Source organism: Danio aesculapii, chromosome 14, assembly GCF_903798145.1.
Source record: "Danio aesculapii chromosome 14, fDanAes4.1, whole genome shotgun sequence".
NCBI classification, from domain to species: Eukaryota; Metazoa; Chordata; class Actinopteri; order Cypriniformes; family Danionidae; genus Danio; species Danio aesculapii.
The window spans coordinates 52,292,251-52,305,747 of record NC_079448.1 but is presented as its reverse complement, the minus strand read 5'-3'; the positions used below and the strand labels follow the sequence as shown (position 1 = coordinate 52,305,747).

Here is a 13,497-nt window from a genome sequence, read left to right as displayed (position 1 = left end):
ACATACACTGTAGTTACATACTACTTAAATATCTAGTTACCATGTAAGTTCACAGGTATAAGTGACACTTAATATAAAGTGGCACAGAAAGTATTAATGTATACACACACATTTATGGATGTTTGGGTAGAATTATAGTATACTCGCTGCATCACACCTCGTATGCTGAATTATCTTTAAATTTGGAGCTCCGGCGCACACACATTAGTGCATTAGCTGACTGACTGGGATTCCCAGTGGGGCTGGGGACTAAATCAAAAGCCTCTGGGGGGGAAGAACAGGAGGCCGGACAGTGATTACAGACTTATATAATCACATTCTCACTCAAGCACAACCTCCACAGCCCTGTTTTCAACAACTCTCTAAACAAAAATATACTACACGCTTCCCCGGCAACAACGTTCAATGGGAAACGCAAGTCTTCTGCAGCACTTTTATCTTCAACAAGAGCTTTCTGTTCAAGACTTGAGCTGCCATCCCCCAGACGATTAGGGATGAATATTTTTGTGTTATTTTTTACTTTTCATCAACAAGCTTACACTGTGTGCGGCCTGAAATTATATTCGTTCAAGCTTGAGGAATAAAGAATAAGAGACCGACAGAAAGCATGTAAACATGAAAAAAGTGGTGAGATTTAATGATACGTACTGCATTGACGAAATAAAAAGCCTTCCATTTAATATTATGCTCTATAATTTATATCGTGAAAACACGTTAATTATGGGGCGGCACGGTGGCTCCTCAAAGCAAGAAGATCGTTGGTTCGAGTCCCGGCTGGGTCAGTTGACATTTCTATGTGGAGTTTGCATGTTCTCCTGTTGGCGTGGGTTGCCTCCAGGTTATGCTCCGGTTTCCCCCACAGTCCAAACACATGCTCTATAGGGGAATTGGATGAACTAAATTGGCTGTATAGTTTCAGTGTGTGTGAATGGGTGTTTCCCAGTGCTGAATTGAACATGAATCTGGTTCAATACCATGTCAACAACACCTTTAGAAATATTATTCCCAGGAAAAAACTATTTATCCAATACTTATTTTCCCCACTGTATATAAAAACTAATAATTGATCAAATTTACAGAAAAGGTGCAATATATTGATCTATATCCCTATCAGGAAATGAAGCAACTTGCATTGCAATATGAGATGTTGGTCACATCACCGAAGCAAACTCGATAGTAGTACTCACAGAAAAATCTAGCATTCTCACCAACAAGATGACCATACACAACTTGGTTTACCTTAATTTTCAATCACACAACAATGAATTTGTATTTTTTTATTAACTAATAACAGATTGAATTTAAAAACAAATGATGCTATATCTTGATATAAGTCATTTCATATCTTGATAACAATATATACACTCACCAGCCACTTTATTAGGTACACCTTACTAGTACTGGGTTGGACCCCCTTTTTGCCTTCAGAACTGCCTTAATCCTTTGCGGCATAGATTCAACAAGGTACTGGAAATATTTGCTCTATATTGAGATGATAGCATCACGCAGTTGCTGCAGATTTGTCGGCTGCACATCCATGATGTGAATATCCCGTTCCACCACATCCCAAAGGTGCTCTATTGGATTGAGCTCTGGTGATTGTGGAGCCCATAAGAGTACAGTGAACTCATTGTCATGTTTAAGAAACCATCCTGCAAGAAATCTGGCTGAAAAGCCATCAAAAGATGGGTACACTGTGGTCATAAAGGGATGGACGTGGTCAGCTGTGGCGCTGACACGATGCTCAATTGGTACTAATGAACCCAAAATGTGCTAAGAAAATATCCCCCACACCATTACACCACCACCACCAACTGTTGATTCAAGGTGGTATGGATCCATGCTTTCATGTGGCTAATGTTAAATTCTGATGCTTGAAACCATCTGAATGTGGCAGCAAAAACGGAGACTCAGACCAGGTGATGTTTCTGCAATCTTCTATTGACCAGTTTTGGTGAGCCTGTGTGAATTGTAGCCTCAGTTTCCTGTTCTTAGCTGACAGGAGCGGCACCCGGTGTGGTCTTCTGCTGCTGTAGCCCATCCACCTCAAGGTTGGACGTGTTGTGTGTTCAGAGATGCTCTTCTGCAGACCTCGGTTGTAACAAGTGGTTATTTGAGTTACTGTTGCCTTTCTATCAGTCTGGCCATTCTCCTCTGACATCAACAAGGCATTTACACCCACAGAACTGCCGCTTACTGGATATTTTCTATTTTCCGACCATTCTCTGTAAAGCCTAGAGATGGTTGTGCGTGAAAATCACAGTAGATCAGCAGTTTCTAAAATACTCAGAGCAGCCCGTCTGGCACCAACAACCATGCCACGTTCAAAGTCATTTAAATCCCCTTTCTTCCCCATTCTGATACTCAGTTTGAACTTCAGCAGATTGTCTTGATCATGTCTACATGCCTAAATGCAGCCATGTAGTAGTTGAACAGGCGTACCTATTAAAGTGGCCAGTTAGTGTATATATTGCAATATGAGATGTTTGTTAAATTACCCAGCCCTAGCCCTACAGGATCTGACAACATTCTAAAATGAAATTCCAAAAAATAAATTTCAGGCCACATATCGCTCTTCCATTTGTGCTGTCACACAAACTGCTATCAGGAACTCAATAGTAGTGCTCACAGAAAAGCTAGCACTCTCCCTAACAAGATCCCCAAACACAACTTGGTTTCCCTTACCTTTCTCTCACACAACGCTGAATATAAAAAAGAAAACAGGATGCCAATCATCGGCGGCGTCTACCATCACCACAGCTGTGGACCAGAGAATATATTCAAACTAATAACAAAATAATAAAAATATAGATATATATTCCCTGTTCCTTCCAGCTATGTCAGGATGGATTTTCATACGCATTACCAAGGCAACAGAGGAGGATGTGAAGGGAGAGAGTGAGAGAGAGAGGAGGAATGGAGGTAGAGAGGGGGCGAGGTTTGATGTCTATTTTGCTGGTGGCAACATCGGGAGCTCTGTTGACACGAAATCAGTGCACAATCTTAAAAACACTGATTCAGAGTTGTGTGCGATTGCAGTGAAGCGAAGGCGGACCCGGCCGTGACGTTTGCACATCTGACCTGCGAGTAGAGCGTTTAGCACCTCGCAGTGCTGTGTAAATGGACTGTGATAAAGTTTTATTGCAGAAACACTGAAGAAGATGAGAATTAGCATGTTGCTGGACAGACTCCAACCTAGCATCTACAAAAGGGATTCAATTCTCTTGTATTTTCAGAATGGAGTCTGGGTGCTTTCACACCTAGATGTTTGTTTGGGAACCTGGTGCGTTTGCCCTGTTAGCTTGGTTGGTGTGGGCAAATGTGAATCCAGCCATCACGTTCGGATCTGTGCCAAATTAATCGAGATAGCCTGAATGAGGTGGTCTCGGCTTGGTTGAAATGAACTCTATAGCATTTCAGTTGTAGTGAGAAAGCATTGCGATCGAATGAACTAACAAACCACACTATATCACAGTGTATTATGAATATGATAGAGGCATAATTATGGCTATAAGAAGAGACAATGACGAGTAGAGATACCATTCCTACTGGTAAAAGTGTGTTTTATGTCGAATATGAAAGTGAAAGCATGTCGTTTAACTGATCTATTAAAAATTAACTCGAGCCTTGGCTGGGTCAGTTGGCATTTCTGTGTGGAGTTAGCATGTACTCCCAGAGTTGGCGTGGGTTTCCTCAGAGTGCTCTGGTTTCCCCCACAGTCCAAACGCATGCGCGCTACAGGGGAATTGAATAAGCTAAATTGGCCGTAGTGTATGTGTGTGAATGCGAGAGTGTATGGGTGTTTCCCAGTGTTGGGTTGCAGCTGGAAGGGCATTCGGTGCGTGAAACGCTTGTTGGATAAGTTGGCGGTTCATTCCACTGTGGCGACCCCTGATTAATAAAGGGACTAAGCCGAAAAGAAAATGAATGAATAGCATTAACTTACTGGTTAATTCAACTTCTGATATAGAATCGATATATATTTCACAACCCTTGACATTTAAAATGAGGCTTTGTATGACGAATTCTAGCGTCTGATTTATATCTGGTGATGTCTATGTCTGTCACCATTACTTACGCAAAATGTGCATGTTTTTTGCTAAGGCACCAATTATTTGTAATTACTTTAATTTTATATATATATATATATATATATATATATATATATATATATATATATATATATATATATATATATATATATATATACACACACATATACATATATACATATATACACACATACATACATGTATAGCCCAAATAATCGCAGCCTTAGTCAACTCTTTCCAAACTTTTTGACTAGTTCAACTACGATAAAATAAAAAATAAAATAAATACCACGTATAATATGAGTTACAATCTGAATAAAGCACCATCAGGTGGTCCATTGAGGTTAAATGGGTCATAATTTCAACTTATTCCTGAGAATGAAAATGAAACAACATTTCTAGCAGGCGCAGTCTAGCAAGTCTTGAACAGCCCCATTATAAATGGTGGACACAGGAAGAGCCAGCGTGATGCGCGGTCTCCCAGGAGAATTCTATGAATTACCTAGAGAGACAACATTTGTTGTCACCAAAATGAGTTGGAAAGTGCACCTTCCAAGCTTTATGGAGCTATGTTTCATGTATTTCTCTCATGTATTCATGGAGATTCCGCAGTTTTTTCTGACCACAGTTTACATGTCGTGCATGCGTCTCATGTGGACGATTGTAATAAAGCCTCAAAGCCTGGCCGCATTAAAAATGAGTTCGGACTGAGAAACTAGACAGTGTTGGTTTCATACTGATTACTTTATCAAGCAATAAATATTGTTTGATAAAGTAATCAGCATGAAACCAATACTGTTCAACATGCACTTGCTGCATTTAAAAGTAGACATTTCAAGCCTACTATAGATAAATGTCTCATGTCTGTGTGTTTTCACTGAGTTTCAGTGCATTTTAGTAACGGATTTGTAAAAAGTTCGGTGAGAAAGAAAAGAGAAACTACACTGTTTATTTTCCGAACTTTGCAAAATCACACAGTTTTGTTGTTTTTGAGAGTGTACACAAAAAGTAGACACCTAACAGACTCAATTGATGTATTGCTCTTATCTGTACGATCAAAACTCAAAGTGTAATTTAAGTTCTTTTCGGCGTTATCAGGAGACGATGCCTTAAATCTCAGATCCCTGAGGGTTAAAATAACGGCGAATGACAGCTGAATGGAATCCTGGAAAATAAACCAACACTCTGAACAATGTGAGGAGAGTTTACTCGCACGTGACTTGTTTGAACTATGTTGGTCAGTTTAGAAACTTTGTCGTGTGAAAGTGAACCGCACAAAAAAACAAAAAGCAACAATAGCTATGTTTCCATCCACCTACTTTTATGCGCAATTTGGATATGCACTTTAAAAATGGTTGATGTAAATTTCAAGATGTGCATATATTTGGAAAATGTCCATAAATAAATGTGCATAACTGAGAAGGATAAACTTTATATTTGATAAGATGCGCATAAACTTCCAGTATGTGCATTAAAAAAGTCATGTGATTTTGTTCATGTTATTGATGATCACGTGGTGATAAAAACAAACCAGCAGGCTGAGCACATTGTAAAACATCTGAAATGTTGCTTTGGTCATTCAAAAACGCCTTAACCATTTCAGTGTTAGTGTTATATTATTAATGACCTTCAGAATTGTCTAGAGCAGGGATGGGCAAACTCGATCCTGGAGGGCCGGTGTCCTGCATAGTTTTGCACCAACCCTAATCAAACAAACCTGCTTGTAGCTTTCTAGTGATCTTGAAGACACTAATTAGGGTGTTCAGGTGTGTTTGATTGGTGTTGGAGCAAAACTCTGCAGGCACACCGGCCCTCGAGGATCGAGTTTGCCCATGCCTGGTCTAGAGCATCTGCGCTTCGTGTCTCATGCCTTCAAATGCCACCACACGTTCATTTCGTGTCAGACTGTCCTCTGAGGTGCAAGTCATTTATTAAATAAAGAGAAGATTCACGCAGCTTTTCTTAACAGCAAATTCTGTTTTTACTTGTGATATTTTGTGCCTGTTAATCAGGAAGTGACGATTTTCTTTGAGTCATTGGATGGAAATGCTGCTTTATTCGCGCATCTTTTATGCAATATTCTAGTTTTGCGCATAAATTTAATTTGCATCTTTCGATGAAAACATACTGCGGAACAATATTCATCCCTGCTTCAAAAAAAAAATCCATCTACACGTGTGAAAGCACCCTCTGACACCCTTTAACATCTCTAAGTGGCTCCATTTATCGGCAAACCATGAAAACCGAAGCTGTGATGTGAAGTACAAAAGCCCCATTGCTCACCCGAGCGCTCTGTCCGGCAATGAGCTGATCATCTTCTGTCTGAACGCTGGTCCTGCTGCGAGAATCAAAGTCTTCAGTCTCAAAGTCAGAGTCATCCAGTTCCTCTGGGGTCTGTATGGGGGGGAAAAAAAAGTGATACAGAGCATTAGCAAACTCTTTCAATATTTCTAGTCACTACTGATCTGTGGTAAAGGCCTGACTATTGCAGCGACCCAGTGTTTCTCAAATGATAACTAAGGAAACCACCTTAACCACTTAAGGCCCAAGTAGAACACCATGCATGCATTTTTGTACATGCGTTTTTTATTTCACTTTGCTATTTGGGCTTACTGAAACCTAACTAGAATAAATATGATCTTCCGAAAGGCTTTGAATAGTTGAGTAGACATGAGAGCTGTTCAAATTCAAAATGCAATGAACATTAACATGAATGGCATGAATGTTCCTTTTATCATCCTTGAATCATCTAAAATCATCATCTTTTAAAAGAAATTGACTGTCTTGAGAAAGGTGTTAATGGTATTTTCATTTGAGTGGTACGGTATAGTATGCTTTTATGGCTTTTATGGCTGTTTCCACTGTCAAAAGGTATCTAAAAGCGAACCGTACAACTTTTTGGTCACCCTTTGCAAAGGGTACCTAGCACGACAAAAAGGGTACCAAAATGCGAAGCTAGATGCACAGCTGAACACTATTGGTTTACAGAGACACGTCACGCACGCATACACAAGCAGAGGAATGAAAATAAAGAAACCGACATTTTTAAATACAACGCAGAGACATTACATCATAATACTATATTCATATAATAATTGAGCCATTGTCGACCAGAACATAAACCTTATCGTTTTGATGAACAGTCACAAACGCAAGAAGAACAAAATCCACCATGTCCTGTTTTTGTTTTATGAGGTTGTCTAAAAGCGCGAGCGGTTTCACTTTCTCTAGAAAGCTCATGTGCGCATCTATATTTGAAATAAACTTTAAGCTCATGATAAGAACGTGTGCGTGATTATTGAAGTGCTTCTGACAATGAGAGAATGAAGCACTAAAAAACAAAGGCAGAAAAAACTGAGCAATTGATTTTTTCAGCAACCTAAACCATGAATAAACCACTATGTACAACTATTATCATCGCCTTTTGGACTATTATGAACTCTGAATGATGGAATTACTGAGACAGTAACAGAGGTGACATGTGCTGCTGAAGATTAAAGAGGCAGATGAGAGGTTACTGTGGGCTATATGTTACGTGTTGTTTTTGAACCCAAATAAGGACTAAATGTCTGCTGTGTGTAGTTTTTCTGTAATTGGTGACATATCAGAGATTGTAAGGTTCTGTACGTGTTCATATACGTTGCATTTATTTATTTTATATAATTGCAGACATTACGGTATGCTATCACATTGTCATTGATCTGCAGTTATTACAATTTATGTTCATAGAAAAGTTAATAATGAACATTTATACACATTAAACACACACCATCAGTACCCTTTCGGCAGTGGAAATGCAAGCCTGATAAAGGCAACCAGTATCGTACTGTACCAGTCAGTCGAAACGGGCCTTTGACTTTTCTTTAGACCATTTTGATGGATGTAAACACTAACAATGGTCCCAACGTATTTCCTGTTTGACATTTTTAATGTCTATAGCTTCGGAGAACCCAAAAAGAGCCAAATATTAAAAAATAAAGTAATGAAAGCTGTTTTAGCATTAAGTTATGATTGAATTGCCTCTTGTTACAGTTATGAAATAGTTTAACAACAAGCAGGAAATGTTCATGGACCAAAGACATCACCACATTGAAATGGTCTATAATGCTTTGTATGTAGGCCCAAATGTAATTCCACTGTTGAATAGCGCAGCTTTGAGTGTATTTATTTATATAAGGAGTCTACTAACTTAAAGTTCATATATTTATATTTATGAATGTGAAAGTTTTTTCAGTTTTCAGATTAATTTTGGTAACAAATTTTAATAACATCCACATTTTTTATAGGATTATGTACAATAAGCCTGTAAATTAATATTCTCTGTCTACGAGTAGATATATTGTAATATATAATATATGATATATTGACAAACTTTGTATTCCAAACAAGCGGTTCAACTTGCAAGTTGTTTAGTTTATTCATGTATAAGGTATAGTTACTACGCTCTCAGAATCATTCAGCATAAACCCTCAAAAGTCTGCAGATTATGTCTGGCACGACCGGAGAGGTACCATTTGAGAGCTCAGCGCTGCTTTGATTAGAGCCATTAATGGGTAATTCAACATTTCTGATCTTCCATAAGCGCCTCCTGCTGGCAGTGTGTCAATCTGCATTCATAATCAGCCTGTCTGCTGTGTTCCTTCAGACTAACGCAAAATTAAAAACTCAACACATGAATGCATGTATCCCACTGGGAGAATGCTGCCATAGCTTAAGTCTGTAGAAAACATTCTGGAAAGCAAATAATGCTGAATCAATAATTATAAAAGAAAGATCAAAATCTTGATTCATTGTCATTCACTAATTCATTGTCATGTATAGTTATGAAACTGCTTCACATGCAGTCTTTTGTTTGCATAGTAGTTATGTTAGCAGAATGTATAGTTCAGATAAAAATAACGTTGTCGAGAGATAAATACATTGCATCGATTACATTATTATATGCTAGTAGGTGGTGACTAAAGTCATTTTTATTGAATTATTTGTTCAAGGGAGTCATTCAAAGTATGATTCACTCAGTGTGACAAGTCCTTGAGATATTGAATTATTCAAGCGTTCTAATTCATATTAAAGCTGACTGAAAATTACAGGAAATTAATTTAACTTTTATAAATAGTAAGAATCTTAAATGAACTGGTAAATAAGTAATGTCACCCATCAAGTCATGGACTAGAGGTTAATACACAGTGATGCCATTGTGCCCCCATATAATGGTCAATCAGTGACTGAAAATGAATGAAATGAGAAAGTACTACGAAATTTCACTTAATGGCTGTTTACAATACTATGTCTTTTTTGGGTCCATGTTATAAAACGTAAATGTACAAATGGAATCAAACATATGTCAAAGATGCCAAACACAAAATATGTCTCATGTAAAAGAAGAAATAAGCAAAAGAAGAAATAAGTGTAGTAATAAACGAATGATGTGTGGAGAAAATAATAAGCTTGTGCTTCATCCCGCACTAGTTCCACAATGTTGTAGGGCTGGGCGATATGGGCAAAAAAAAATCATACCTCTGTATTTTTAGGAGGAATGACGGTATACGATATAGATCTGGTATTTTCCCATAAATGGTGACTTGAGTCAAAGCCTTTATTAAAACTTTATTAAACAGTTTTTGAGCAAAATATAACTCAAACACATGGGTTTCCCTCCCTGTTGTTATCATCATTATAATTATCATTATTATATTGTTATTTGTTGAAAGAGTAGCTAACAGCGAGATTTTAAAATAGAAACAGAAATGTTTGATAGACAAATGCATGATTTTTATTTTTATTTTAAGTTTTAATAATTGTTTAAACCACCAATCGTTTGTACACTAGGCACACAAATCAAATCACGTCTTCCAGTTAAGGGGCTAAAATAATTAAGTCAATTAAACAGAATAAATAAAATGATTAGAATATAAATCGGAATTGAAGTCAATATGCAATAACAGACAAGAACGCAGAGCTAGATGTGTTATAATGTAAATGTAAAGAAGAGAGCGCCGTGTGATAAATACTAAACTTGTATATAATCAGTGAATAAGCGGTGGGTTCACTTTCAAAATGCAGTATAAATTCATCCCATTTTGGCATTTAAAATATTTGAACATTCAGGTGCTGCTTGTCAATTTGACAAGGATTCTATGTGTTCTTGCTGTCAATTGCAGACAAAATAATCGATAAAAGGTTTCTGATAAACCGCCGTGCCAGCTGCAGGCGCTGTGTGCCGCGCGTGCACGCGAGGGGGAGACAGATTTCGATGCAACACCAGCACTTCATGTTCCTCCATGTCGCGTCAGTGATGGGTCATTCTTGAACGATTCGTTCATTTTGAACAAATCTTTTGTATGACTCATTTGTGCAGGTGGAGCTCACGTGCTACCTTGGAGTGGTCGGTTTCGCGCAGAAGGCGCACATGTGGCCTCAATCCATATCAATATGAAAGATATTGGATAATCCCGCATGGTGTTGGGGAATCATATCGATATATCCCCAGAACTCGATTTACCGCCCAGCCCCACAATGTTGAAATGTATTTTGTTTGAAGAATTGTTTTGTGTATGATCTTTCTGTTCAAAATAAATGAATCAAAAACATAGTTAAATACATGCATATATAAATATGTATATAAAATCTAAACATTTCTGGTGATGCTGCTTAAAACTGCTGATCTGTGAATGCCTGCTTTTGCATCAAGGTTTTTCTAATGATCAAAGTGTAATGTGATGTGTATTAATATAGCGCATTTATCATGTATGGGTGTATGGTAATACATACACCCAAAGTGCTTCACAATGATGAGGGGAGTCTCTCCAGAACACCACCAGTGTGCAACATGCACTTGGATGATGCGACGGCAGCCACAGGACAACAGTGCCAGCGCGCACACTAGCTATTGGTGGAGTGGAGAGACAGTGATAGAGCCAATTGAGTGGATGGGGATGATTGGGAGGCGATGATTAGCAAGAGCTGATGGAGAGAATTTGGACAGGACACCAGGGGTTCCCAAGCGCCATGGGATTTTTAATGACCACAGAGTCAGGACCTTGGTTTAAAGGCTCATCCGAAAAACGGTTCTCACTGACAGTATAGTATCCTCTTCACTATACTGGGGCATTAGGACTCCCCCATGCTGGCCTCACTAACACCACTTCCAACAGCAACCTAGATTTCCCATGTGGTCTCTCATCCAGGTACTGACCAGGCTCAACCCTGCTTAGCTTCAGCGAGTAACCGCTCTTGGGCTGCAGGGTGATATGGCATGTTTGGTTGCTAAGGTGTTCTACTGGGTTGTTAGGTTCTTATTTAATAACACGGTCCTCCAATGCAACACATTTTATTGACCTTATTGCGTACGAGCTGGGTCATTTGAATCATTTTGGCTCAAGACTTCCGGTCTCATTCACTTCCATTGATTTTTAGATATTAAAAACAGCTCGTTCTGCTGCTTGATGTTGATGTAGAGCAAGTAGTTTGACCATATATGCAGTTTATTTCTAGTCATTTCTCCCATAGGCGACTGAATCAAAAGTTCTAAAACAAATCGCAAAAACGAGCGCACTTCCGCATTGAATAAGGTCAATAAGCTAAATAAGTTAGAACAGAGCATTTGATAAATGCCCAACTTTCAAAAACAAGCAATAGTAATACTGACAATCTTGCTATGAATAAAACCCCATTTTGAGGGTGAAATCATAATGCTGGAAGCTTTAACAATACAACATCTCTAGTTGTCTGCCGTAAAGAGAAAAGAAACAATCTAGTGCACCAATGCAGCAGGTACACCACGCTTCCCCCTGTACTGAACTAAACTAACTCTCTTTCCCTCTAATCCCTGCACTGAATGCCAAACATGCCTCTTATAAGTCTAGCGCTCTATTAGTATGCACTCACAAGCAGAGGGACCTGTTTGCAGAGGGAAATGCTGGAGAATGGGGAGGGGTGGCAGAGGGAAGAACCCTCACTGACAAGAAAATGCATTTCGGCTTGATAGGAGAAAGGACGAGATGTGAGAAGATACGGATGTATTATTTCGCCAGTGCTGCAAGCCGTGCTTATCCGACTGTCTGTACAATCCATTTATGAGGAGATTCTGACTGGCTCACGATGCAGCTGCTCCAATAATAGACACCTCAAGCATCCCAAAACTCTGCTTGCTGAAGATGACATCAAAACAACAGACAGGCCAAACAAAGATAGTCAAGGTGCGGACGATGGTTTGGAAGCGCTCGGGCTCATTTCAGAAACATTGCAGTGCTTGTAGAGAATGATGATCAAATGTAAAAATAAAATATGTTAGGGTGATGTTGATAAAGATTTAATTACACCTTTTAAATCAGATTGACTCTAAATGTGAGGAAACAATAAAAACAACCAAATTTAAGAAATGATAATAATAATAATGATAATAATAATAATAATTCCTTACATTTATATAGCGCTTTTCTGCTGAAATTAACTAGAAAGGTCAATCTGAAGGTCAGATTTTTTTAAGGTTTGTAGGCTTTAGCATCATATATACAGCAAATGACACAACAATATTTGTTTAAATACACATGCTACTTTTCAAAAGGTTTTGGTAAAAATATAATGCATTCAAACTGAGCACATGTCAAGGTTGAAATCCATTTATAATGGCTATTCTAATAGTCCAAAAATACATACAGCAAAACTATATATTCTGGAATATGACAATGATGGCTTGAAAAATGGCTGATAAAATTCTGAATAAATAACTATCCAATAGCACTTAAAAAACACTACTATATTGTGGATCGCTTTATTTTAAAGTACAATTCACAAACTATTAACCAAGCCACAACAGAAATTAGTCCAAGGCACTCGGAAAATGTCAAAAATTTAAAAAGCCTTTATTCACATGGCTAAATCTTAAAAAAAAAAAAACCTACACATTTCGGCAAAGATCTGCCTTCATCAGGGTCACCTGATGAACGTTACCCTGATGAAGGCAGATCCTTGCCGAAATGCATAGGTTTTTTTTTTTTTAAGATTTAGCCATGTGAATAAAGGCTTTTTAAATTTTCCACATTTTCCGAGTGGCTTGTACTAATTTCTGTTGTTGTTTTGATGAATCCCTCACCCAAAAAGCACCGACCAAATATTTGATGTACCCCTGAGCGCTTTGTTTGTCTTTCTGGATTTATTATTTAAGCCCATAACCTCAATACACTACTAATTAGCTGCTCAATAGTTAGTAAGGGAGTAGTTAGGTTTAGGTACTGGGTAGGATAACAGATGTAGACTAAGTTCATACTTTAAGTCAGGGGTCAGGAACCTTTTTTCAGCAAAGAGCATTTTTAAAAATATATATATTAAATAAACAAATAAATAAATAAATATTATAGATTTTTGTGTCATCATTACTCGTGAATGTTGTTTGAATGTACATGTTCAAGGTTAATATTAACGTAAGTTGTTTGCTCTTTATTGC

General features: G+C 38.1%; 1 protein-coding gene across 1 annotated transcript in view; it reads right to left on the bottom strand.

Moving 5' to 3' along the window:
* ctnna1 (catenin (cadherin-associated protein), alpha 1) overlaps positions 1-13,497 on the bottom strand; it is a 204,032-nt gene that overhangs the window by 60,956 nt on the left and 129,579 nt on the right. Inside the window, exon 14 of the mRNA XM_056472184.1 lies at positions 6,336-6,446. Coding sequence (XP_056328159.1) covers positions 6,336-6,446 — 111 coding nt within the window. The remainder of the gene's footprint in view (positions 1-6,335; positions 6,447-13,497) is intronic.